The 27,978-nt window shown below is 46.7% G+C and overlaps 2 protein-coding genes across 2 annotated transcripts in view; one reads left to right on the top strand and one right to left on the bottom strand.

Annotated features, from left to right (window-relative positions):
* Positions 1 to 8,594: 8,594 nt before the first annotated feature.
* The window catches only part of T265_05465 (hypothetical protein), a gene marked incomplete at both ends in the record, with an annotated part of 22,971 nt that continues 3,587 nt past the window's right edge, over positions 8,595 to 27,978 (bottom strand). The window contains one exon of the mRNA XM_009170476.1: positions 8,595 to 8,816. Within this exon, the coding sequence (XP_009168740.1) occupies positions 8,595 to 8,816 (222 nt within the window). The remainder of the gene's footprint in view (positions 8,817 to 27,978) is intronic.
* The window catches only part of T265_05466 (hypothetical protein), a gene marked incomplete at both ends in the record, with an annotated part of 20,355 nt that continues 5,789 nt past the window's right edge, over positions 13,413 to 27,978 (top strand). Inside the window, 3 exons of the mRNA XM_009170477.1 lie at positions 13,413 to 13,806; positions 25,257 to 25,597; positions 27,298 to 27,369. Coding sequence (XP_009168741.1) covers positions 25,259 to 25,597; positions 27,298 to 27,369 — 411 coding nt within the window. The remainder of the gene's footprint in view (positions 13,807 to 25,256; positions 25,598 to 27,297; positions 27,370 to 27,978) is intronic.

Consider the following 27,978-nt stretch of genomic DNA (forward strand, 5'->3'; position numbering starts at 1 on the left):
TGAAGTCTCCAGCTCTGCCAGAGTCCTATTAGAAGGATTTTGTTGTTCAGAGAGATGGTGTGGCAGGGGACAGCAGGCACATGATGGATAATGGAAATGAAACTTCCGAGGTAATGGACAAGGACTGACTAAACTGCAAGTTACTATGCGAACTGAACAGTACTATAATTTAAGAAGAATAGTAAATATATGAGTCGATGATGGATAACGGAAATGAAACTTCCGAGACAATGGACAAGGACTGACTAAACTGCAAGGTACTATGCGAACTGAACAGTACTATAACTTAATAGGAATAGTAAATATATGAGTCATTCATTCTCAAGGTCCTTGCGGTCGGCTCCAATTAACAAGCGGTGCACTTCAACAACGCTCATGGGTGCCAGCTTTGGATGCTGCCAGTGAATAAGTGAAGGTGCCATTATATTTTATTCTGTTTATAAGTAGACACTCCTGGGAATGGTAGAGGTGAGTGCGTTTGTCGGCTTACAAAGTAAACTTTATGTGATGCAGCCCAAAGCAACATGAAGAAGACAACGGCCCTGCGTGACGATATTGGTGATAGACATTGCACAGTATCCCAAGACTGTCTGATCTATTTTTAACAGAAAAAATTACAGTTAATTATCGTCTGTAATCCATAGGATTGACAGAAAAATCATAACCGGAACGAGTCCGAACCAGCGGTACCAAACAGACAACAACAATGCCATTTTGCGGATCTCTTGAAGTGGAACCAGTCCCAAAACCACTGAAGATGGGCAAAGCACCCGTGCTCCTGGATGGCTCACGGGTGCACGGACGCACTATGTTGAAACAGAGCTGATCGATAATCCCTGTAGGTGTCCGACCACCACAGGTGGTTTCCGTCCTCAGTGCATGGCACCAGGTCTGCAAGGTAGCAAGCCGGTCGGCAGTCATTACTGCGGCTTGTGCATAAACAAGGAACTTCAGCCCCCAGATATTTCATCCGGGCTGTGGAAAGACATGCGAGTAAATAGCTTGATCAGTTTAAACAATCAAACAGCCGCAATAATGAGCTAGTTGCGGAGGACTAATGGAACTGCACATACCAGTGTGGCAATCGGAATATAATGGAAATAATAAGGGCGTGCGCCATGTGGCTAAGAGATGACGGAACGTTGGTTCCAGCTATTATGTCAAGAAAAACGCACCGCAGTATGTGTATAATTTCATTCATCTCATTCAGTAGGCATCACCACACCAATTATTTTATGGGCTTATAATTTACTCCAAGAAGGAAAACTGTCTTTGGTTCGGTCTATATTGATCACAGCTACTTAATAGGAGGTTTCACATAAAATACAGAGCTGCTAGAAAAATTCAGGGCACATACCTACCTAGAAGAAACAAAGAATTAAATCGTCTCGAGAAGAAGCATGTTCTTTATTACGGCGTCCTCCAGTTAAGGAGGCATTTAGCATTCAACCTTTGCTTGAAGCGGGTTATTAAAGGAGCAGAATATAATGATGGAGAAGACGCATGTTACGAATATCTGCTTTCGAGCTTGATCGTCGCCTGACAATTCGTTAAAAAGGACAAAAATGCAGTTCAGTTTGCTACTAAATCAACCTTGTCACAAGGAAACAGATAACAACGGCGAGTAACCATAAAACACATTATCTATCCAAATTCCCTAAAAGTTTCAGGAATAATTCATTGAAACGAGTGTTTCTGGTTCCTCGGATCAGAAGGAATAATTCTGAGAGTTGTATCCCACATATGGTAGGAAACGGGGATGCATTTTTGGTAATCTGCTATCTATATCAAACAAGATGTGCGCCGCGCTGCAGGGCGTTGCGACTGAGTTTACGCTCGACTTTGGGGCGATGGGAACAATGATATAGGGGCATAATGGAAACAGCTTCATAGGCCTCTGTAAGAGCTGGCAATGGTTGCAAATGTGTAATAACCCTGAAGGGTTGTGGTGAAATCTCAAGTGGCAAATCACAAAGTGTGAACAACAAGCCACGTTCCTACAGAAAAATTGGCCTTTTCCATCATACTGTGAGCTAAATTGAAAGGAGGTACACCCACATGTGTGGAAGAATGTGGGAACTCACTGACTGCAGGATTTGAGGCGAAACGGCCTTAGTATTCACAGGAGAATATGGTCTTTACAGAAAGAATGGAATATTTTATTTGCAGAATAAGCCAACGGTACAAAAGCTTTATTAGAACCTCATAGTTTCAGCAAACACTCAGCGGCTTAATGTGGTCTTGCTTGCGCGGAGGAACTTCCGGTAAACTACGGGTAGACCGAATGTCTGTGCATGAGAGCCACGGTCTCGCCATCGCGATTTCGCACTTTGATTCAGGGCTTTGTCCTTACGTGTATGTCGTGTCTACCGATGACAATTAGGACCACTGTAGTTAGTCGTGGAAATGTGGGGGAACTACATCAACATCGAGCAAGAGCCTTTGTAGAACCACTGAAGACGCCGCTTAGGATATTATCAGTATGCCGCTACCGATGCGTTGCAATGAGGCAGCCACAGATACAACGAGGTTTCAAGAGGGGAAATGGTTGATAGAGAGCCTCGACCGGTCGTTCGTAATGCTGGATAGGGAAAAGAGAAACGTGAAACTTGAGTACCCTGGGCCAACGACGTTGTTCGAGGGTATGTACCCCTGCAGGCTGCTCGGGTGATCAGTTGGTTAGCTGCCAGGCCGGTTGAAAGATTGTTTATCACTCAGAAGAGAGTGAGTTGGTTTTAAGGATGCTTTGAAAACTATCATGGACAGCTGCTCACGGGGTTTGCAAGGGTTCATTTAAAACTTGGGCGAGGTTGTAGCAGAAAACAAGTCACCAGTTAGGGGCCATGAAAAGAATATTTCAGAGTGAAAAGATGAGTGCATGCTGCATGCATGCATGACTGCATGTTGCGTAGAAATCGGCACAAATAGAACTGGAAGCTGGATGAGTCCGAAACGTCGGCGGTTCAAGGTGTATGAGAACAAGAGAATGAAAACACATGGTGCGTATGGTCGTGTTGTACCTCTAGAAAAGTGAGCTGTTATGGTGTGACGCAGAGAGCCTAGAGAAACTGTGCTGGCTTTGTGGGGCTAACTGGGTCCGTCAATTTGCCTGTGGTGCGCATTAGTTGGCCTGCACATGAGACCGCAGTTTTTACTTTGCGATATCCAGTGCAATGGATATATAATAGTGCCCACTATCTACCCGGAAGCATGCTTTTTTACGGTAATGCATCAAACAGGTATCACCGTAAAACCTGGGATCGCCTTAAACCATCACCTTTTTGATGAAAATTTTCAACCCTACTTTTGTAATGCTCATTTAACTTCGTGATGGCTGCTGGAGAAACTGCGGCGTTTCAAGATGGCTACCATGTCCGTACTTTCTATGTCAATCTTTCAATAATCTGGACGATCATTCTGAAGGGAATACATATGTTATTTTTAACCGCAAACTTGCTTCTCATTCCGCTGGAACCAATTTTCTATTGTCCCGTAAGTATACTAAAAAGCCTGATGCACTTAGTTTTTGTCCCATGTTCGATAGTTCCTTAAGGATTCGTTGCATGCATGGATTTGCGACGCATTAAGGCAAGAGTAATTTCTTTGCTGCACGTCGCCAGTCCTAAGCTTGAGCGGTTGATGTATTGTTTTGGTGGTGAACTGGTAAATAAATCTGAAGATTCACTGATCGGATGTGGCGTTGTGCATAGTCGGTTGTTTATACATTTTTTGGCAAAATAGCCGTTTTGCAAAAATTGCGTCATAGTGTTGATCAAGACCGATTTTATTTGATAGTTGCCGCAAGTTTCTGAGTTTTACCGATCAGATAACACGCCTTTCGTTAGCGATGCTGACCTCTTAAACATGGCGCACGCCATTGCTAGATATCTGCTTCCGAGTTCGGTTTCCTGGTCAGACAGTACATTTCCCAGCTCACAACTTCGCCGAACAGCAATGCCTTTTGTTTTCTCCTGACCTTATTGGTTTCGATGGTGACGCGTTACTTTCTATTGACGAATAATAACACTCCGTATCGTACGCAGTTTTTCTATGATGCCAATTCCCCGAAAACGCTTCTGACTTTCTGGCCGCGTTTGCTTCAGTTTTGTTAATTTGCACATCCATTGTGTAGGTTTTGGGAGAAAACTCTCAGGTTTTCTTCCTTGTGGCCGAGGAAAATTCTGAATTTATACTGAGGCACCTGTGTGTTGTCTAGATCCTGCACTAGACTATTACACGATGCAACGCGACGTAAACAACCTGGCGTATGACAGGCATTTTTCTCAAATCCCAGTGATTATTCCTAATTAAACCTTTAATGCATTCACTCACATTCGCAAAAATCAACACCAGATCACACCTTTTTCAGCCCTGTAGGATCCCTCAGACACTCATTCACCGGAAAATCACACCAACAGGAAACACAAGCCGCACAAACTCAATAGTAAAAGCAGCCAACCAGTCGAAAATTTAACCGACAACTTCATATTCCAAACTCCAAAATTCTGTACCGCTTGTACTACCTCAACAAAACCGAGGAGCACATCGATATTTGAAGTGCCAAAGTACCGAAAGTACTTCAACTAGTCCGTGTTTTACATCGAAAGGATCTTCAACCGGATCGAAAATATCTGTAAACTTATAACGGCTTTGTTATATCACTCCAGATTTTCGGTTTATCCGGCCAATCCAAATTCGCGCTGCCCATAGGATTGTCCGCCGGAGTCTGACCACCTCAAACGGGGCGCCAGTTACGGGACTCTCCAGAACCTGAAGTAGGATATGGCAGTCATACTCAGCTTGATAGCACACAAGCAAATGTCAGCTGTTATTTTGTTTGCTTCAGGAAATTAAATATCCATAGAGTGGCCTGAAGGTACTGTGCGAGGCTCATGCCTAACACTGACGTACATGGAGCTGCCAGTTTCGTCTTAGATGGACTGCACCACCCCAAGCTCACTGCATCATTCTGACAACACAACTTCTTCCCTATTGTCCTCCGAAGCGATCATATACAGACAAAATGTAGACCTCCCATTATTTATCGAATGTCAGCAGTCGCGGTTAGCACCCAGTGAGTGTTTTCGCCATGCACCATACGCGTCTAGAAGCTAGAAGAAGTGACTCTGTGACTGGCGACCCTGACGAAAAAGGTTCTGTCAACTACGGTTGTCGGAAGCTGTTGCCAAACCATTTATCTATTATCTGTTGTCTCTGTTCACGTTAACTTATTATATACAGAACGGGGACACTGTTCGGATCCTTTTGCTAAGATGAAAACCGCTGCTATGTGGACGTCGGCCTCAGCTAGTTCAACGGCTAATCTCTGTTAACCACCTCGGTTTCTGAGTCCTGACCTTACCCAAATAGGCACCTACCCTGGCCCAATTTGTACTTGTATTCTAGGTCAGCCAAAACGATCCCTCTTTTTCTGGGTTCAATTAATTTTCTCTCACCCCCTTTTAGATTTTCTATCGGACACCGTTTTATCTGATGAGTCCTGGCGCTCACCGGTAGATATTTCTTTCATCCTACACCGTCCCAATCCTTCTCTCCCGAAGCTTTGTAGTTCGGCTTTGGTTGCTGCAGATGCCCGGTACAACCGTTATTCGTTCAATCTGGCTGTTCTGCGGCCTACACCCGCATGGTCTATACCAGCACCGAATAAAAATCACCCATGACTCTGCATTGGCCTAAATCTACCCGCATCAATCTTTCCGTCTAACCAACGTCCAGCGGCCACGGAAATGCGTATCTCCCCTCCGATTGCGACAATCTTCACGACGGTTACGGAGCCGTCCAGAACCTAAAGTGTCAGTGTAGTGCTATACCCAGCATGATGGCACCGCAGTAACTACTTTTCTTCGGAATCTCAACCACATCCTCTGCCACACTCGGGCTTGTAATCGCAACTACAAATATATTTTTCGCCCTGCCCCAACCGCCTTTGGGACGATTCTATTCTTACTCGATGGACCTTTAGTTCGGATTTAACCAACCTGGCTTCTTGCTGCGATTTCGGATGTCTCTTCCACAAGTTCAATTTCATTTGCGGTGTTCATTTGGCTTAATTCATTGGCACTATCTCCCCATCAAAACATTCCTTTACACCTAACTACCCAACAACAGCGACACCAGAGTCTACTTAGTTTCCATGTAAACGATATTTTCGAGAAAAAACTTGTTATTTACATGCACTTTGAATTCTTTAATCTCCACCTCCACTTTAGTCATTGTGGCCCTGGCCGTTTTCTCAACCGCCCAAGGTCACTCGTGGCCGGCAACGGTTATCAGTCTTAGTGCACGTCAGCTGGCTTCATCATTGAACTAGTCGTACCTCATGCCTATTGTCTTAATCTTATTCGGTCCCAACAATCGTGATGACTTTTCACGTAATAATCATGCCTCGCCGGTTGTACTTCCTCCCATGTTAGTTGTTGCCTGCCATGTTCAGGTTGTAACAATCCAATCACGCCTCAACCGACACATTCCCTACAAGTTTGAAATAATACCAGTGTTCACTATTATTATCCCCCTCTTCTCCTGAATGCACCCTCTTGACGGCCGTTTCATTACTACGACCTAGAACAAACTCTTCACCTGAACTCAGCCGAATTCGGGGGGAGTACGTTCTGGTTTGCTGAACCTTTTGCTCTGGTCTAACCATCTCACTAGGCTTTTAGTGTGTGCCCTCCATATACCCAGTCGTTTTCTGTAGTTCGCGTTTGGCATCAACTCACTCTTCCAAGGAACTTTCACACCCGACTCCGCCCTAACAACGACACTGTGCACTGTAATTGAGAGAGTCCAGCAACCATCTACTGTTGTTGCTAATTCTTCTATTTCACTGTTTCCACTCGGGCTTTCTGTTACCCCCGCTAAAAGCCCAATTATCCATAGCCATCCGACCTCAGCAGTTTATTCCAGTATCAGGTTAAAATGACCGACCAGATCATGGCAAATTCGCTGCTTCGCTAGATCCGTTTCTCCGGTGCCTTATATTTCGCAATTTGCAGTCTTCCTATCGCGTGCAAGGCAGGACACCTCCGGTTTTGCTATTGATCGTTGTTTCTTCGCCGTCATTACACTCGACCCTGCTCCAGCAGCAACACTAGTGAGTCGCTCAAGTTTCACTGCACACTGTGGTTTCCTACCACCATTTGTCCATACTGCGTGTGACCCCATTTCACCATCCCCAGTTACGCTTTTTGTGGCGATACGCCCAACAGCTTACGGCCGTGAGGCCCTAGTGACGGTTTGCGGCTTTAGTTCAAAACGGCCGGCCACGTCTTGGCAGTTCTGCTGCCTCTCCAGATCCATTGTTCTGGCTTCACACTTCCGGCAGTTTGAAGTTTTTTGTCTCGTTATGGACAGGAAGCTTTTTGTTATGCCCTCACTCGTATTGTTTTGCCCGCCACTTTTAACTCCTAACGATCAGATCTTGCGTCATCTTATATGTTCTCCATAGGAGATAAAAAACCCTTGTAAGTTTGGATCCCTACCCATACCACCTCAGGTGTGATGAAGTCTACTTCATTCATGCCCACTGTTTACTTCACCGTCTTTTTTCCAGGAAATTCCCAATAATCACTCTCCCATCGGCCATACTCTTATTCTGACTGTAATACTATGATTTTGCCTGTTGGGAATATTATTATTCCCCAACTTACACGATTCTGGAATCTCAAGCTCATATGTTGAAAATTGATTTTGGCCCTGAACCTGCACGTGGTGTTTATAAGTCATTATTGTACACTAATTAATCGCTTATTTAGAGCGCCCCCTCAATAGCTGTAATCACACCCTCTCTGTCTGTTCGCTACTTGACTAGATCATAGGAAACAACATTCCTCAGCATAAGTTTCAACTGTCATATTTAACCATATTAGCACCCCCACGCCAACTGGGGGCTGGATTTTTACGCAGTCAATCCCCGCATTCTTGTTCACGTTTGTGAACGGACTCAGCCGTGTTTCTTAGTATCTGGAAGGCATCTCAGCTTCGCATGCACCCGCTTAGTAAAGATAATACCGCCACTACTGTCTTCCCCTAAGCGTTTGTTAGACCCGTTTTCCAATCATTAACCCCCTCCTTGTGTCGAAAGAAGCCCCTTGCTGCCTACAGAACTAACATTCAGTCCCGTCACTCTTCAAAGTTGTTTAACAGAACCCTGCGAGTCACCCCAGACTGTTCTGTCATACTAACCGATATTCCTATTCGCGACCCACTCAGCAGCCCTCCTTTGCCCCTAATAGAAGAAACTCGGACTCACAGTAATCTGGCAAATCTTGGAGCCTGTGCGCACAGGATGGAAATTGAACTAGCCTCCTTCCGAAGCACAAAGCCAATTGCTGGAATTCTGTGTCCTAACGCAAGATTTGACCCGTCAAATCTTGAAAAAGTACCAATCCTTGTTGACTAGCCTCCGAGATTTGCCAGCGTTTGGAGTGCTCTCACCAGGTTTTAGTATACAGCATCTGCGATCTTATCCCGATCGAACAAAAACTGTCCCCCTGACGGCATATAACAGGCCTAACACCATCTGCACAGTTTGGCGACTCCGAAAGTCAAAGCCGTCCTTGCCTTGCCCAACATTAATGCAATTCAAGGACAAAATGGATGCCGCACCTACGGGCATCCCAGACACTTCTCTCCTCTCCCCCGAAAAATCCAAACGATGTAATCGCGAGCGAATTCAGGGCAGAAAGTCGGAGAACGACCACGATTTGTACTGTGCGTAATTGTACAAATGCGCGTTTTTGTGGTTCTTCGTATGCAAACAAAAAACAGTTATGCAAATGACAAAATGCGTAAGGCTATATTGAAAGCAAAAGATACAAAACATCACAAACCCTAGGACAGGTCTCAGCAGATCCTAACCAACTCGAGCCGCAGGCCGCATTGATCAGGTAAGCATTCCGTCCAAGTATTTGTGTGAAAGGGTGAGCAAAGTTAGTCAAGGGTATGAGGAAAATAACTGGTGAGTCATCAGGTTAAAGGTGGGGGTTTCGCACGAACGTTGCGATAAAAACTTCGGCCGAAAATCAAAGGCTTCTAAGATTACCAACTAAATTTAGAGGTGGCAGAAACAGGAATAGATGAAATTGGGGTAGGTAGGATTCCGCCCGGCGTGCACAAAATATACTAACACAGTAATTCAAGAGCCAAATGGCGACAGTGAAAGCAGCATCTCCTTATCTGAGTGGGCGACAGTCGGCTGCAGACGCAAAACTAGAGCGATGGTGTAAATGCCCAGCATTACAACGCAGCTTCGGACAACTTGGTAAAGAGCCAAGAAGCTTAACCACGGGAATAGTTGATACAGATGATTACAGAGTGGGTTGGACAAGGATCCATAGCAACTGCTGCGAGGTCCTACGGGAAGGAGTTCATTGTACAAGGAGGTGTTAACTGAACGGTGTAGGAGGGGGAAAGAGAACACGAGCTGGAACTTTGCAGATACTGAGCAAGTCTAGTATAAAAACAGGAAGTTGTCATGTGAACCAGATGGCACTATATTTTGAGAACAAAATGGAAAGTAAGACTGCGAACAACTGGTCGCTGCTTTGCGGCTGTTAGCTCCAAACAAGTATTTTCACACCACTAAAAACAAGAGGCGCTACCAGTAGAAGTGTGTATGAGAGGAAGAGGGAAGCTTCCATACATCAACCCACATGTGGCTCATTTTAAGCGCTCCTGAGTTGAGTGAATGGAGAGTGCTCATGTCTTGGGTGGTTCAAGCATTAGACTTGGTGTAGAGTAAACAAGACTGAAAAAATGGTGCCAGCGGTGCAAGCCGATGGAAGACAAAAGTAGTTTTTTGTTTGCTTTTCGTCTTGTGCGCCAGCAGCAACTCATTCTCCCAAAAGACTTTCGCACCCGACTCCACTCCAACAGCGACACCAGAGAGTCTCTGTATGTCCACCGTACACCATGATTCTAATGATCCTGTTGCCGTTTATTTATATCGCTAATTCGTTCTCTTCATCATCTCAACGAACCTTGCCATTAGCCCAATAGCCCAAGGCCGCAAGGCCTCGTTGTTGGTTTTAACCTTTGGTTCAGGTTGATTGGCCACACTGTGACAGTTCTGCTGCTTCAGAAGATCCGTTGTCCTGGTTCCCCATTTTTCTAAATTTGAAGTTTTCTCATCACGCTCCTTGTGTTGCCCTTTCTTGTTTCGATTTCGCCCGCGCCACCTTCGAATCTCAACCATCTGACCTTGTTCTAGCTTGGCATGTTCCCCCCCCAAAAAGGCATGGCAACTGTGATCTCTTATCCGTGCCAGTTTGGGCGTAACCAAGTCTACACTGTTTATGACACTGTTCGTTTTTACACCATCTTCGTACCCGCAAATCTCGCCAGTCGCGATTTCATTTTGGCTGTAACAGAATGATGACGCCCGGCAGTATGCCATCCACCATCTCTGAAGAAGCACCATTGCTGTTATGGTGTTTCCTCACTTGTTTTTGGGCGCATCACGGAATGTACGGTTAAACCGGGATAAGTGAAAATCAGCACCTAGGGGCATGCAACATCACCCCTTTTTATTGGCAGTCACGCCACATCTATTTTAGATGTGGCGTCCGCGCTGTTGGAGGGATGATAAGCATGCAGAGGCACTATGGAGTAACGCGACCAAGCAGCGTCAAGACTGAGTGCTTGTGGGCGCTATGTCGCGTGTTCAGAGGATGTACTGTGCGCCCGAATATGGAACGAACGTGGCGCTCCTACGGGTGTTAGAAACAATTTTTAGCGCTCCTACGGGTGTTAGAAACAATTTTATTCCAAACTGCTGGGTAGCACACCGTCAGAAATTATCACAGAATAGTCAGAATAGACGCAATCGATGTCGGTCGTGGCCACCCGTGCATGTGCGGACGGTTGGCAGTCACATAACTAGTGAACGTTATCTGAAGTAGATGAAGTCATTCCTAAGCTGGCACGATCATAATGCGGTAGAACAACAGAGCTAGAAGGTTCTTCCCAGGAAATCCTGTCTCGTACGTGATTAGAGAACGTGCGAAAAATAACCAATCAGAACAGCGAATCTAAAGAAGAAGCAGTGTTTCAGTGATCCGGTCAGCCTACTGAAGTGGCACGGGTTGAAAAATTGTTTAGAATCCGTGTCCTTGGACCGTTTAATTTTCGGCCATCTTCATGAAAGTCGTAAGCGGAAATGAAGAGACACGTAATACAGATAAACGGTAGCTTGAAACTCAGAGTCACAGTTTACAGTGCAAAATTGTAGTCCCCGGGTCAGCTCCAGAACCCAGACGTAAACAAATTAACTTTCTTGGCCAAAATGGCCATTCTTTGCCGCGCAACAAAATTTTAGACCGACGGAGGAAGCCGAAAGTCCTGCCTTTTAAGCATAGTTTTGCGCAACCACTTCTTAGTTGGTTACAGCTGATACATGGCTCACAATTTGGCTGAAGTATTCTGCCAGCTGCAGCTTAGGGGCTAAGTAACGGTTCGTTATCTTTTGACAGCCTATCAAGCCTCGCCCTGGTACCGAAACACTCGAGACGGGTAAACTTGCTTTCCCAAGGACGCTCCCAGACTTGATGACTATAGCCATCTCTACTCTGAGAGCTCACAAGTCGAACAGGTGTTTTACCTTATGGTCGCGGCCTATCAATCTCTCAACTCTATGGTGTTTCGCTTGGTTGCTACTCAGTTTTTTCCACTGCATTCACTGATGCCAGACCCCACGTTTGCGCGCATATACATTTCGAAAGACGGGGCTCTTCATATTCCAGGCGGTCTGCCACCTTAATCGGGGTTTCATCAGCACACGTCTAGTGCAGCACGTCCAGCCGTGCGGCCATGGTTCACAAATGACGTGCTAATCTGCAGCCACTTCACATTCACCCACTATCTCGCAAAAAAGATGATGACCACCGTTGCGTCAACTGCTCTTACATCTTTTGGTGGCTTGGTGAGACGACTTTCGGTGCGCAAAAGCTGAGCTCAGCTGTAAAACTACTTTATTGTCTAACTTCCATGCCACCTGACGGAAGCATGGGGACTGGGATATTGTCAAGCTTCCTAATGCTTGACAGGAGTGGTCGAGATGGTGATGTCGGGTTTGAAACAAGGACCATTCGATCAGTAAATTCGTGCCCTAACCACTGAGCCGTCGTTTGAATGTGGCCCGAACAGCCCGGTTTCTGTGGCTCTGGTTTCAATGCTTGAAACTAAAATGGAGCCAGCAATTTTCATCACACTGATTCTGCATTGTATTAGCGTGTCAACAGAAAATGGATGTGTTAAATCCGCTAATTTGTGTCCCAACTAGAAAAAGTTAGGCCTATCGCTGCATAATCGTCATTAGCGACTTCCACTAAACAAAGTCGATGGATTGCCCGGTCCGTCCCACGAACTTTCACAGAGGCAGGCTGTAATGGATGGAAAAACAGTGACGGCCTCGTATAGGGCGCGGTTTATACTATCAGCCGCGTCTATAAATTGGTCACAGTATCTCCGGCCTCAAACCGAACGGAAATGGTCCTAAGTAGCCAAAGCTCTTGCAGTAGGTCATCTTCAACTTCTGTTAGCTATTCATTCGATTTGTGGACATATTACAAGATAATCTAGGGAAGCGCTCCAAGTTAACGAAAAGGAAAACGCAGCGACCACCTTGCTTCTCGTACACCAAGTTTTCAGAGATACGAAGTACTGTTGACTCGTAAATTTTGACGACCGCAGCTTTGTTTCATTACCCAGCGAGTTTCGCAAATAAGCTTCCCCATTGCTGTGTTGCCACAAATCAGGTTGTATCAATGGCGATCTCCGTCGCTCCGCGGTAGTAACCTGCTTGGCCTTCCTAACCTAGTATGAATATGCAAGCATATGCCCATGAATTCTGTAGTGGTCCGGCTACCCAATAAGTTACCATACCAGGAGTGTGTGGAAATGAATGGAAATAATAATGCTGCATTGGGTATACAGTAATAAAGAGGTCATATGGAGCAGACTCACCAATGATTGTTCTCTTCAAAATAGTTCGTCGTTGGCCCAGACCAGAGAATAAAAAATAATCCAATCATGGTTGTCCAGGTCCCTTCTTCCGAACAGTTTCCACATATAATAGATTCCGAAGATAGCCTGAGTTGTTTTGAAACATGGGACTCGCGAATGACCGTTGCAAGCGCGAGAGAAACCAGAAGAGAGAAGGTACAAAATACCACAGCCCTCAAAAATTCTCATAATTTTGTCTACCTTATAGGAGTGTGTTAATCGCACCATCCTTTAAGCCCATGTATTATTGCGTACAACGTTATTTTTGGGTGTACTAGTGCAGCCGAAGCACAGGAACAGAAAGGACCCGAAGAACCTTGGGCAAACTCATCGTTCCCGTACTTCAGTCTGTGGCCTCGAAGTTGTTTTAATACACTATTTTAGGCACACTCCTCATTTTCGGCAAGGACTGCGTAATGTTTTCGCGCGCTGCTCTCTCTGTTCGGCATTTTACGGGATTGAGGTGTTTTTCGACATCGGCACAAGTATGCCCCTTGATTCTCAGACTTTTCATTACCTTCGCATCGTAGAACTTAAGGAAGGTTGCTCTGCTTGGAGCTAGTGGCGGTATTGGTCAGCCAACCGCGCTACTTCTTAAGCAATCCCCTCTTGTTTCTCATCTTGCGTTGTATGATATCGCTCATGTGAAGGGCGTAGCTGCTGACCTAAGCCATATCGAAACCAGAGCTCGCGTCACTGCGCATGATGGTCCAGCACAGCTGGCCGAATGTCTCACTGGTGCTGAAGTCGTGTTGATCCCAGCCGGAGTTCCGCGCAAACCGGGTACGTTTTCAGCCCTTCCAAGTTCGGTTTTCTGTTCTTTTTGCCAATATGTTTCAGCTAAGAACCAGTCGTTCTTTCTCTCACCCATAAATTTGAGGACCAATCTGGAGTAAATTTGGGCTCGGGCGCCCCGCAACGCGAAGGAATGCCTGCTCGGGTCCGAGCCAAGTCTTACCCAGATAGCACCTTTCACCTCTATACTTGCTTTTCTACTTATTCTTTGGAGTTTCTGCCCTATCACTTTTCAAATCACCTTTAGTCCATTGTTTCACTGGGTCTTTCCCCGGTTTCGCTGAGCTCGAGATTGTGTTGCCCGAGGGTTATTTAGGTGGCAAGCATGTTGCCGTGTTTGTCGACTGTATGTGTCGGTTAAGCCACGTTTTGTACGTTGCCATGTACAGATGAAGGATCACTAGGTAAGTGGTTAGGGGCGATGAAAAACTTGGAAGACAGTACTGTTTTTTTAACGGTTTTTCCTTCGTTACTGTGCACATTAGTCACTTGAAGGTGCGGTAAATTGACGGCAGGGGTGGTTAGTGTCTGGCATGGTTTGGAAGGTAATGATGAGCTCAGTCTCTTTCAGGACAACGAGCTTAACTCGAGGCCAGCTAGTCGCTTCTTGGGGAAGGTTGTATAAACCGCGTGTTTAGTGGCTCATAGCTGACGTGCTAACACTCTCGTCACGCTTCAGTCAGCATTTCCAGTCTCAAGTGGGATATTCGACGCGCAGTCCGATACATGTGCGAATGACGTGCCAAGTCCTACTTAAGAGCCCGAGGTGCTTGTTTGCGTGCAAGTGGCTGGGTTACACTGACGTATTCCCCATATCTCACCTCAGTGATGGTATGAAGGTAATGTGAGCCTGGTGTGTACGAGCGGGAGTTAGCATGGTGTGTAGGCGACGCGGCACTTGCCTGTTGAACTATAGCTGTTTCAACGCCATCTACAACATGGCATCGTTGTTCAACACTGATACTTTGCTGTCGTACAACCATGATTTGTTTGAAGGCCTTATTTTGAAGAAATTAATAAAGGTTGACTGGGAGGGGACTCATTGCTAGCTTACTACAATCATTCCGAGGTGCCTACACTTTGGGACACATTCAGGCTATCTGGATGGAAACTGAGATCGATTAGCAGCTACATCTTGCAGCGTCTCCAACCAGGTGCAGTGGGGATCATGCAGTCCCTATCTAGGAAGAAGAGTTGCACCGACAGCACTCAAACGTTTCGTAATCTTTCATACCCCTATGCCAGCTCAAGGGCTGGCCAACTCTGCTTCTGCTGCCCTGAATCGGACACGAATAACAGCACACTCATCGGCAAATGGTGGTTCTATATACGCAATACGTGGTCTAACCAACACAACCTCTGCTGCCGCAAATATCCTTTGACGCCATTCTCAAATTAGTAAGCGTTATCCGAGCCTTGCAGATTCGTGCATTGACTTCATGTGTCACACTACAATCATAACTATTAGCGGATCAGTGAGATAATGTCATTTTCCCATCGCTCAATAACAAATGGAGTGCCCAGTAGATTCCGGTGGTTAATTGAAGCCGCTTATGAGTTTAAGGGATCCTTGGACTATTGTTGTCGATGCCATTGGCGGCGTTTCATCTTAGAGCTTTTGACTTGCCGTGCAACTCGAACAGATCACGAGGGCCGAGGTGCTATTGGGTTGCCCGAGCCTGTATAGGACCGACAGGACAGCCAGGACCTATCGTCCAGCAGTTTTATGCCTAATCGCTGGTCTCTCGGATACGTATGTCTGTTGTCGTCAAAAGCTCGGACAAACTGCAATGTGTCCTTTATGTGAAGGCCGGGGCATTCGACCTGTTCGTAGATAAGGTCCTTGGGATAGTGAATAACTCCCTAATTTTTTTCTGTCAACTGCCGTGTGAGCGACATTTCAGTGCATGGTTTTCTGAGTTCGGGGTGTCTGAAGTTTGTCAGGTTCTGATCAAGGCTACTGAATACTGTGGCCTTTGGGTTTGTTGATTAATTAGTTCGACATATTTGCTGGGTAACTCTAGAGCGCTTTTTGGGTCCTGACAGGTGGGTGGATTTGAGAGTTTCAGAAGGGCTTCGTAAACTATCAGTAGTTTTTAATTGTCTTTTCTAATGTTTCGCTTTTGACAAAAGGGCTTCATCAGACCAAGTGGGCAACTTACCAAATTAGCCAGGTTTTAAGGAGAACCAATCATCAAGACCTCTTCCAGTTAACACGCCAGACTGGTGTCGAATGCCAATTTAATGGTCTTGCCGGGTAGTGTGATTGCCTAAGCTGCAAGGTTGGCGGGTTGGGTGAACTTCAAATCCCTGTTTCTTGATCTTCCGGTTCAAGGCGCCTCGAGTGATGATGCACCCTGGGTGGTACTGCTCAATTTTGTTGGACCGTTTGGTCTTGCAAGTCTTACGACAATTTTGTTCGGGGTGAGTGGATGAGATTGGGTGGAACTTTTGCTTATTTTGGTTCATGAGCTTCAGATTTGAGCGAGTTCTGTTGATGGTCCCTCTTTCTGATAACGCACACCACCACGTGTCAGATCGACTGATATAAGACCGTTCACCGCGCGCTTGCTAGTTCTATGCCTACTATTCTATTTACACTGGGGTGCTCGGTGACTTCCACCACCTCGGCCATCAGTCTCTTTGACGGGAACCATAGTCTTCGCCCCAAGACTTTAACATTTTCTAAATCTATTCTGTGTCCTGTGTCCGTTGTTCAGTCTCCCACCAACACCCGATATTTATCTGCGTTTCCAGACGGTATGTTTATTTTCTCCTTTGCGCCGATTCTGGCGTGGATTCCAGTGGCCATTTGTTCTATATAGAACTTAGCGCAGTCGTTGCGTTTAATTTCGTGAATACAGTCCTTGGGTCTTTTCGCTGGAAGACGGCCCTTTAATTTCAACACCGCATAGCGTTGATTGTTTTCCTTCTAGAACACTCCTCTTATGTTGGGCGCGTTTAGAATCCTTCGAATGACTTCGGAGGTCCCTGGTTTAAATGGAATAGCTGCATTCCAGTTAAAAATTACCGATTTTTTTACCAATCCCTTTTGAAACGATGACGTCTCAATCCCTTCCAATGGGTAGGAGTTCTTTTGGGTGGGCAGCAGTTGTGTACTCCGGATGCCTTTGTATATAAGCTCACCCGTAACAATCGTCTCAATCCCTTCCAATGGGTAGGAGTTCTTTTGGGTGGGCAGCAGTTGTGCACTCCGGATGCCTTTGTATATAAGCTCACACCGTAACAATTTTACAGACCGACGTTTGCCGTGTGTCCGGAACACGCGTGCTACGGTAATGCATCTAATCACGTTCCATAGCCCTCAGTCTATTCACGGTTTATTCTCCGGGTTTCATGTGTACCAGCAGCTGATGTTCGTAGCCTTAATGGTGTAGGCCTTGTGTTGAGTGTGAAAGCTGAAGACGGTCTGTTTGACAGAAGTCGTATGAATATTTGACCTTAAACCCGAAATCTGTTCGTTGTCTCTACATACACCACAACAAACGCTAGCAACGACACTTTTTTGCAGAACCTTCGGGACCCCTGCGGATGGCCAAGTGCATGTGTATCACTACTCTGGCAGGTGATTTTAATGCCAAGTTGGGAAAAGGCGGCAGTCTGAACTAGTATGTTCTCAACGACGATCGGGAGATGGGTTTTTGGGAAGCAAAGGGTACTCCTCTGAAAAGTTTCATCCAGTGTTGAAAGCTATAAAATGGTTGAGCCATGTTTTACGCACGCCGAGTTACCGCCTGTCGAGGCAAGTGCTGTTCCCATCCTTCGAAGGTTGACCGAACACAGATCCGTGAAAAGCAAGCTGAGTTCTGTGTTTATAGAGGGTGCTTCGATCGTATATTCACTCTTCGCCAGATTTTGGAGCAGCAACACGCCTTCTAGCAACGATTACTGCTGGTTGTTTTTCACTTGAAAGCTAGGGCAGTATCTATGGAGCAAGGGCTTCCCTCGTACCTGTTTTCTTTCTCTTCCGCGCATTTCCCCCTCTCTTCGCCCCATTAGTAACCCTCTCCTTGTAAATCCATCCATTAGTACTGACAACCCCGTCCGTCTTGCATCGGGTTGGGCTACAACCTCTACGCGTCAGTTGGATTTAACGGCCCCAGGCATCTCGGGGGTCCATTTTCAGCCCTCGACGCCCAGTTTATCTGTCTGCTTTTACGGTTCACACTTTGAAGCAAGCAGGACAACAAGCTTTCCTTGCTCTCGCGCTAGACTCGCTTGACATTAGTGGGCTGCATATCAGAACCAGGAATTCAAGATGTAACCACAGTGGTTGAGCTGTCCGCCCCCAAAACTCTCCACTCGCTTGCGACTGCGCACCTCCGGCTACCCAGTAGCTGTGGCAGGGGGATCCTTGCTTGACTGGATACTTGCTGATAGTCGCCCCCTATGCTGTTCGTCTAGCAACATCCGGAAGGGGATCTCACAAGCAAGAGGTTGATCGCTGTCATTTTATCATGTCCACTCATGTCTCTGCCCAATGTAGCTCTGACACCAAAGACAAGTTTTATGACACCTTGGATGCACTGTGATGGTTGGGGGCGAGATGGCCCAAGTGGTTAGAGCGCGAATTTACTGACCGGAAGGTCCGTGGTTCGAATCCGACCTCCGCCACTCGACTTCCCCCGTCTAGGCTTGGGCAACCGGGTAGTATCCCAGCCCCCGTGCTTCCTTCGGGTGGCATGGCAGCTAGGCACCGGAAGGGTGCTACAGCTGAACGCTTTCTTTCTTATTGTGATGGTTAGCTGAAAGATCAGCTATGGTTGTTGTTGAAGGTTTTAACGTCCAAATGGGCGGGCTTAGCGCGTCTGAGACCTGGGTTGTACTCGGTACGTCTGGACAATTGCGAACTAGTGCTTCAGCTATATGCCGACAGCAGCACTAACTTCAAAAATAGCTGAAGTCGCCTGGTCACATGGTGTCTTCCTACAGCGTAACAGCTACGAACCCAGGTTGATCACATGACAATCAGTTGCCGATAATGTGTACCAATAATTGACTGCCGCCCGTTTTGGAACGTACGTGGACTCCGACCACGCGCTCGTCCAGAGTCGCTTCTCCCTTCTTTATTCAGGGCTGTGGAAGTTGCTAATAAATCTCTTAACGGCTGAGAGACTGTCAGATCCCGAAGTTGGGCTAACTATAGAATCGTCTCATGGGCTGTTCCAACTGCTCCACCGTTGGATGTGAATTTTTGCTGGAACGAGATCGCCACATCTTTGCACGGTACCAGGAGTCTCGCCCATGGCATCGCTCTCAGGACCTCAAACACCAGGTATCAAACAGAACGGTAACATTGCTTGAATTTGTGGGAGATGTCCCCGCCAATGCTGAACATAATTTGGCCCGGCGACTTATCAGGGGCAAGTGAAACTGAGTGTGTGCGCCGACCGTGAAGTCTGGTAGACACGGAAGGCCAAAGAAATGGGGAAGGTTCCGAAAGCGGAGATTGCCCAAAGATTATCTGAGTTACTCCGTCACCAAGGGTCAAAGTTGTGCGACTATCTTCAATAAAAAACGACACCTCGACTGCTGGGTCAGCCTTTTGAACAAAAATTCTTGTGGTCATCTCCTGTCACTCAGCTGGTTCCTGGTACTTCATTACAACTCTGCACCATGAACCTGGAACTCTGGCCGCGGAGGTTTATGACTGCAAATATTCTCTTGAACGACATTGAGCCCCTGGTCCTAATGACCTCCGACCAACCTTGTTCAAGGTTGGGAGTGAAGTCTTGAACCAGCGCTTGTCTGCATCTGGGAAAATAATATCCCAGACAATTACAGAGAACCGGGGATAGTGCTGGTTTGCAGAAAAGGGGCGCGTAGAGAGTACGGTAATCACAGTCGTAACGTGACCTTTGGAGTCACTTGTACTTTGCTCCCTTATGATGACCCGTTGAGCCTTGACTTGTGAGCAGAAATGGGGATTCGGATCTGATAGGAGTTGCGTTGATCAGTTATTCCACTGTTTCAGCCGTCAGAATAACGCCATACCTACAGACGGCCCACAATTTTTAGTGGTGGATTTCCAAGACGCATGCGATTCAATTGACTGGTCTGTTTTCCTCAACACGCTTGCCACGAAAGTTTGCATTCCCATATTTGCTGGCAGGTGTTTTTGAATGAACTGACCAAAGTTACTCGGCCTTTGTCACGCTCTCTGCACCCACAAAGTGTTAGGTCATGATTCTAGACATGAAGTCACACCATTTACCATCCAGTGAGAGGCATTCGTTGTGGAAGGTCTTAATCATCCTGGAATCCTAATAATTGTTCAGCCTCTCAGTGCCATGCCACCCGATAGAAGCATGAAGGCCGAGATACTGCCAGGTTGCCCAAGCCTAGACAAGCAGTTAAGGTGCGGAGGTCGGGTTTAAACTACGGACCTTCGGGCGCTTTAACCACTGAGCCATCTCGAGCTCGAAGTATCGTGGAAGTTGTATTAGTGCCGATTGTAGTGTAATGGATGAGGTCAGTGCATGAATCTGCAAGACTTGGGTGGTGTCAAAGCGATATATATCCGAATCTCGAGGTACATGTGTATCAGGCTGCAGTACGGGCTCTTTTACGGCTGTGAGACGGCCTGTTCGTGTACCGGAACTGACGCCTTCGGGTCTTCGACCACTGTTGTCTCAAAACCGTAGCTGCAGACTGGTGTCCGGGAATACTTAACGAAACAGCAGGGACATCCATCGAAGAATGTGTCCAGCAGCAGAAGCTGCGTTGGTTAGGCCATGCATTACGTGTGATGAATTAGTGTCTGCAGAAGAGTGTACTATTTTCCATGCCCAACTCAGATAGGTATGAGATGGCTCAGTGGTTAGAGCACGAACTTACTGACCACGACACCAGTGGTTCGAACCCGACCTCTGCATCTCGACTTCCCTGTCTAGGGTTAGGCAACCTGGCAGTATCCCAACCGTCGTGCTTCCTTCGGGTGACATTGCAGTTAAACACCGAAAGGATGTTACAGCCAAATGATTATTTATTTTTTCTTCAGCTCCGTCATCGATTTGATCATGAAAGACCAGGTGCTAGGCTCTAATACTGTGAGGGTGACACGTTCCCAGGGCGTATGCTCACAGTTACCCACTACGCAGATGACGTAGCTCTTGCGTCCATTGCCACCGCAATCCAGACCGCATTGAATGATGTAACTAAGTCTGCCTCACCGTTTTGGAGGTGCACCACATTTGCAAAATGTAGAGTGCTACTGTCAGACCGGGTTAAGGCTAGGTAGGGGTAGCAGATTTAAAAAGCCTAATAAATGGGTGAGTCTGGTTCACCTTAAATGCACGAAGCTATTCCAGCCAATCCGTAAAACTGAACTCAACTTCGCCTGTTAGTGATCTAATCAAAAGTAGTACTGGAGATCTAATATGTACTGGGAGCCAGTGTTGGCCGTCGCCTTCAGTACCTGGCTTTTTCAAGCTGGTCAACTAGAGACGTGGTTTGTGATCTTATATCCACTCTGTTGGTGTTCTACTAGTTTACCCTCTGGCTTAAAGCGCCGTCAGCCGCTGCGCCTAATGAGCTCCTATCAGCGCCAATTAAACATGTGGTTTGAGTTTGTTCTGCCTCGACTAAGTTGCATGAACATATTCCAAAACTAGAAGGCGTTCCAGACGAGTGGAACCAATATATATCGTAAAAAGGGGCTGTTGAAGCTACTATTCTAACCGTAAAGGTATAAGCCTGGTACCTTATATTGCATTTTCTCGCTTCAGTTATATGTGCAGTTTAACTATGGCATATAAGGCGAAAATTCGGGAGCAGAAAGCAGAGTTTCGCCTGATTTGGAGGTGCACATCTTCACCACGTCAAATGCTTGAACGGCGCCGTACTTATCCCCGGTCAACAGTTGCTGTTTTCCTCGACTTTATTAGAGCCTTAGATCAGTCAATCCTTTTGCACGTATGTGTTCTCAAGCGGACTCCACTTGATGCAAATACATTTTCCGTTTTCGAGCTCGAAATAGCTCGTTGATTAAGGCGCCAGCCTACGAGCCGGAAGGTTCGTGGTTTTCACCCAACCTCGGCATATGGACTGCTCCTGTCCTAGCTTGGGCAACCTGGTAGTATCCCAGCCCTCGTGCCTCCGTCTGTTGGTGTGGCAGCTAGGCACTGAGAAGGTGTTATAGCTGAACGATTTTCTTTTCATTTTTTAGTGGGGCAAATAGCCCCATTGGGCGTTCTACGTAACTGAATTTGTGGCAGCTTTCATATGAGAAAAACCGTCATCTGCTAGTTTTTACTCTTGTTTCTGAAGAAACACTGGTGTGAGGAAGTCACGTTATGAGGATTCGTTTCATCCAACCAGCTTCACTTCCAGTGCAATTTCGAGTTCCAAGACCGGGTAATTGAGGTCTCAATTCATCAGCTGTACGTTTAATTGTGGGTAGTTAAACTGTTCGAAATTCTCTGCGACAGAACAAACTGCGGACGTCCAGCTTTCCACCGCAAACATAAGGGAATACAAGAAATGTCTGCTAAGAACACTAATCTTCACTTCCATTGCTTGCGCGGTGTACGAATTCTTACGGTTTCTGCAGACTTTTCTCAGTTTGTGCTTCAGTTCTGCCATTTTTACATCGGAATATCTTATCCCTGGCCTTTTCACAAGCAATCCCTTAATTTTGGCCACCCTCTGATGGATGCCATCATGACAGGAGTTGCTACAGTCGCGCGAGCCAACTACCACAAAAATCAAGGGGATACGCTTCTGAAATAATGAAATAATCCTGTGAAGAATTATAAAATAAGTGTTCAGCTGTAGCACCCTTTCGGTGCCCAGTCATGATGCCATCCGAAGAATGTCACAATGGCTGGAATGCTTCCAATTTTGCCAAAACTTAGACAGGCACGATCGAGGTGCAAAGGCTGAGTTCGAACTATGGACCGTCTGGTCAGTAAGTTCGAGCTTTAACCACTGAGTTATCTCAGCCCGTTGGTTGCAGGCAAATCGGTGCGCCGAAGTACACGCTGGCATGGTCCGACACTCCAGCCCAACAAATAGAGAATGGCGGACACAGTTGAACGAGTGCGCGCACACCACAATGCGATGCCGCACTGATTAGCGAGACCCGGAGATAAATCCGACATCCAATCGGTCTACGTCACTCGACAACCGGATCATCACCAGAAACAGCAGCATCCATGCTGACATTGTTGCTTCATTGCCGTATAACCACAAGGTTTGTTTGATTATACTCAGAACACTAAAGGAAAAAAGAAAAGGGTGGATGAGAGTGAAAGCTGGTGTTAGCCTGCCACCAACGTCCTGAGTTTCCAACACCTCCAGGCGCTGAATCAGACAATCTGGAGGGAAGTTGACAGCACGGACTCCACTGACATCGACTGGCCGCCATTCATTGAAATGTCTCCAACCAAGCGCAGAGGGCCATATCATGAAAAAGGACTGCACGAAAAAACCCAAACTCTTCTTAATCTCACACCTCTCTGCCAAGTCACGTTATCCACCTCGCATTTTTCGCCATTCTGAAGAAAACATGGAGAACACTCGTCTCGGCTAATCGTCACCGAGCCTTAACGAAAGACGCCATAGTCTACAATTAAATAACCCCTCGATATGCTGTGCAATGAAAAGGCCAAAAGGCCTATGCATTTGTAAAGTGCGTCAAGTCCGACGGATCTCGGCCTGTTATTAGCTCGGGACCAATCGGGACCAGATGGCTCAAGTAGTTAGAGCGCGAATTACTGACCGGAAGGTCCGTGGTTCGAACCTGACCTCTGCCTCTCGACTTCCCCTGTCTGGCAGTATCTCAGTCCTCATGCCTCATTTAGGTGCCATGTTAGTTGGGCACCGAAAGGATGTTACAACTGAACGATTATTTTATTTTTCATCTTTAAGGTGTTGCTACAAGACAACGGTTTACAGGACAGTTGGATCAAACCCTAATCTCATCCTTGCAGGCGAGGCAATCGACATGGTAGATAAACTTGTTTATCTGGGCAGGTGCATAATTTCCGGTGGACCGTTAGGAGATGAGATTACTTCTCGATCGGGAAAGCCAGAGCAGCTTTTGCCAACCTCCGACACCTATGGCGCCGATGTGACGTGAGCTTGTCATGGGCAGAGTTTACCCTCTGGCGGTGCGACCCATACTACTTTATGGAATGGATCAAAGACGTGGCCTCTACGCGCAGAGGATATACGAAAGCTGTCAGTTTTTGACCATCGATGTCCCCGAAGCATTGGTCGGATCTGGTTGGAACATCGGATTAGTAATATCGAGGTACGCCAGATAATCTTAGAAAGAAGGAATTCCCCGCAATCGATGAATTATTCACGCTTCATAGGTTACTCTGGTTAGAACATGTACTCCGTATACCAGAAGACCGTCTGTCTCACAGAGCTCTTTTCACCCAGTCCTGTGCTGAGTGGAAGCAACCGAGGTGGACAGTGTATGACCTGGCAACGAAGTATGGAAGCACCAGCCGGTAAACTTAGTCGGGTCGACAACTGCCGCCTCCCTGGATGAGGATCCCTGGACTCAACTTGTCAATGTTTAATGACACTGGAAGAACTGGCACAATCGCGCAGTTAGTGGCAGTCGTGCATCAAAGCCATTGCCTTCACTGCGTAGCTACGCAGTTCCGGAACAACCAAACATCCCATCGCCCCCAAGGTTTGCTTTTTCCCAAACTCCCACCTGATGATCGAAACTGTAGTACCTAGAGCCTTTATGTCTGTGACACACGGTTTATAGTTAGTAAATTGATTGATTGATGATAAATGTACCAAGGACAGGCGTTGCAGCCGCCACAGTCCTTTTTTCCCATGAGGTTTCGCGATCGACCGTTGTTTTGCTACTTATCCCTGACTTTCCAGGCATTGTGGAAAAGTTAGTATAGTCCGCAAGGGTTTGGAAGCATTCAAGCAGCTTGATCGGTCGGTGTAATGAATGCTGGTTAGCTGTTGAGGTATCCTTCACCTGTGTATGAACCACCGTACAGCCGTGGCACTTTTGGCGCCCGACTGCCACGTATATCCGTATGGGGGCACTAGGACTGTGCTACTACCGGGTTGCTTAAGCTTGGATAGGAGCAATGCCAAAATCTAGTTCTCGCTTCAGCCCCCGAATTGCCTTAAACCCAACCCTCGACGTTGTCACGTACGGCCGTTAGTCTATTTTATCCCCGTTTCCTGTTACCCTGTTTTGCCGTATCATTTGATCCGCAGAAGGACCAGCAGAGGCATTCTCCCACTGGAGCGTTCGAGCTAACAACAAAACGTCATTTCTGTCCCGTAGTATTGTTCTTAATCTCCCTTAGTTCCATCGGTTTAAGTTTTTTCGGTGCCGAACCTAAATTACCTTTCCATATCCATCTTTGAAGTCATCCGACCAGTTGCACCGACCTCTCACCACCGAACTCGGTTTCTCGCATCCCTCTCAGGTATGACACGTGATGACCTGTTCACCACCAACGCGTCCGTCGTAGCACAGTTGGCTCACGCCTGTGCATTGAACTGTCCCAAGGCGATGATCTGTGTAGTCACGAATCCTGTGAATAGCACTGTCCCCATTGCAGCTGAGATAATGAGGCGCCACGGTGTGTTCGATCCGCAACGTCTTTTCGGTGTAACTACGTTGGACATCATCCGGTCTAACACATTTATAGCTGAAGCCAAAGGTCTAGATGTCCAGAAAGTCTCATGCCCGGTGATTGGCGGACATTCTGGAATCACCATACTGCCTGTGATCTCCCAATGCTCCCCGACAGTCTCGTTCCCCCAGGTGAGCCTGGCTCCTATTCAGTGTGATATCCCCTCAGCTTTTTTTATCTTCTGTGCTACATCATCATCTTCATCGTCCTTATCATTGAGGGAGGCGTTGAATCTTTTCTCAAGGGTGCACGGCTACCGATTAACTGTGGTAATAACCCAAAATTGCTTTTTGACTGTGCTCATTTGAAGTAAACCTCAGTGTAAGCCCCAGCTCAGGTGGTGGTTTCCACCACTGGTGTGTTGCTGTTCAACTCAAGAAACAGATGATCCATGATAGTACTTAAGCAACTTATTATGCGTCCCACCCAATTGCGATGTCTTCGTAACAGCTACCAACATCGTCGGCGACAGCTATCCTTCCTGGACCGAAATTTTGGGAAAATCCTGCATTCGGAGATCAAATTAAAACCATTATCGTCCTTGACAGTGGCGCCAACGTAGACCACTGGTATTTCACTGCCATACAGCCACTGTGAAAAAAGATCGAGGTGGAGTCTCCTAGCAGCCCATTTCAAATAATCCCAGTTCCCACATCTCTAAAAGTCAGTGGAAAGTATCCAACCGCCGCGGCCATATTTTTCGCTGTCTACAACCACGCTGAGGGAGAATGGTCAAGAGTTTCGTAACATCGTTGTATTCTGCCGGGTTATATTCCACTTTGGCCTTACCGTGAGATTTGATAGCTGGTAGAATTTAGGTACTTGACACATTTTGTGGTGACAAACAAGCGTATGGATCGTCTCTTTAAGCGATTTGGATGTCACACCCACTGGACGCCCAGAACCACACTCCTGACTTCGATTTAGACCTTCGCACCTAGGCTTTTTGCTGTACTAGTTTGTTCCAACTCCGAAGTTCAGAATAACAGGAAACGCCCAGTTAGCACGATCCATTATTACCTACCAGCTAATGACGGGAATTTTGAAACCTAATATTTGTGCTTGGACGTAAAATGGGATTTCTTAATGCGAGTTTCTTGTTGTTTTTGGAATTGTTTCGTTGGTCAGCACGAAACACCTCCCCGCCAAAAAGCACCGGGTACGATGTGTGACCTGACGCTTGAGTGTCCATCTTAGGCTCGCCAGTTTCTGGTGCGCGGGCTGTGACGGAGTACAGCAAGATTTTTGTGGCCTGTTCGGTGCGGGCAGAGTGGGGGATAAGTGCGAGTCTGGAACTTGGTCCTAAAGGTTTTTGGACTCTGTTTACAAAGATATGCTGAGAAAAGTAGCCACTGCCCGAACAACCGACTTCAACTGGTTGATTTTGCTCGATGTGAGGGCTAGGTGGTGACTACACTGCACCCTTTACACTTTAGAAAATCACAACAACGGCTTCACTATTCAATTGAACTGTGGACTATTTTCATAGGTGGTCGCTTAAGCTCCCGTAGCTCTCATATCAGTGGAAAAAATTAAAAAGTAGTTGTGTCACCCTCCCTAACTGCCATGCCACCTGTAGGTTGCACGAGGGCTAGGATACCGCCAGGTTAACCAAGCCTAGACAGGGGAATTCGAGAGGCAGAGATCGGGTTCGAACCACGGACCTTCCGGTCAGTAAATTCGCGCTCTAACGACTTCGGCCATCTCGCCCCCTATATCAGTCGAACAGGGAACCGTCTTGTTTAACGTTGGTTTCAATACTTTCCTTCTTTTCTTGCTCGTTTAGTTTACGACGACTGTTCAATCACCTCTGTTCCTTTTTTGCATGCAGAACGAACGGGAACAATTGACCCATCGAATTCAGAATGCCGGAACTGAGGTTGTCGAAGCCAAAGCTGGAGCAGTAAGTTTCATCTTCGTCGTCTGCCTCCTTCCAACCGTCATTTTACCGTTGATCTGCGTTGATCCAACCACCATACCTTCAGGTCGATTAACCATCCCCTGAATGTCTATTTCTACCTTGAAGTGACTCGAATTTTACCCTCAGATTTTTTGAGTGGGCCACAGTAGCACTTCATTCCAACCGCAGTACTAGTTATTCTAAGGGCTCTGAGTTTTGTGCAACCCCGACCTAAAGCTCTCACTTTGTCGTGGTGTTCGGGCCTCGGTGTTGCAATGATCATACGTGTCGCACTGGCTGAAACTCAGTTTGTTGGGGTTCATCCATACCAGGAAGACCAACGGGAAACAGCCCGACATAGACCAGCGAGTCCCTGTACTGCGAGAAATCGTATTACAAGGTAGCCCGGTGGTAAAGTCCCAACGTCCTCCGAGATAGGAACGTGAAACCAGTAGGGTGTTTCCCTCAGGCGAACTGAATGTCCATATTAATGGAAACAGTGATACTACCTTCTTCAGAAGAAGGGTGGATTTGAAAGAGCTGGCTAAGAAAAACTGCACTCCCCGATGGCCAAAGAATGACTGTAACCGCCGGTGAGTTATGCAATACGGC

The sequence above is a fragment of the Opisthorchis viverrini genome (assembly GCF_000715545.1).
Source record: "Opisthorchis viverrini unplaced genomic scaffold opera_v5_105, whole genome shotgun sequence".
In the NCBI taxonomy this organism is placed as follows: domain Eukaryota; kingdom Metazoa; phylum Platyhelminthes; class Trematoda; order Opisthorchiida; family Opisthorchiidae; genus Opisthorchis; species Opisthorchis viverrini.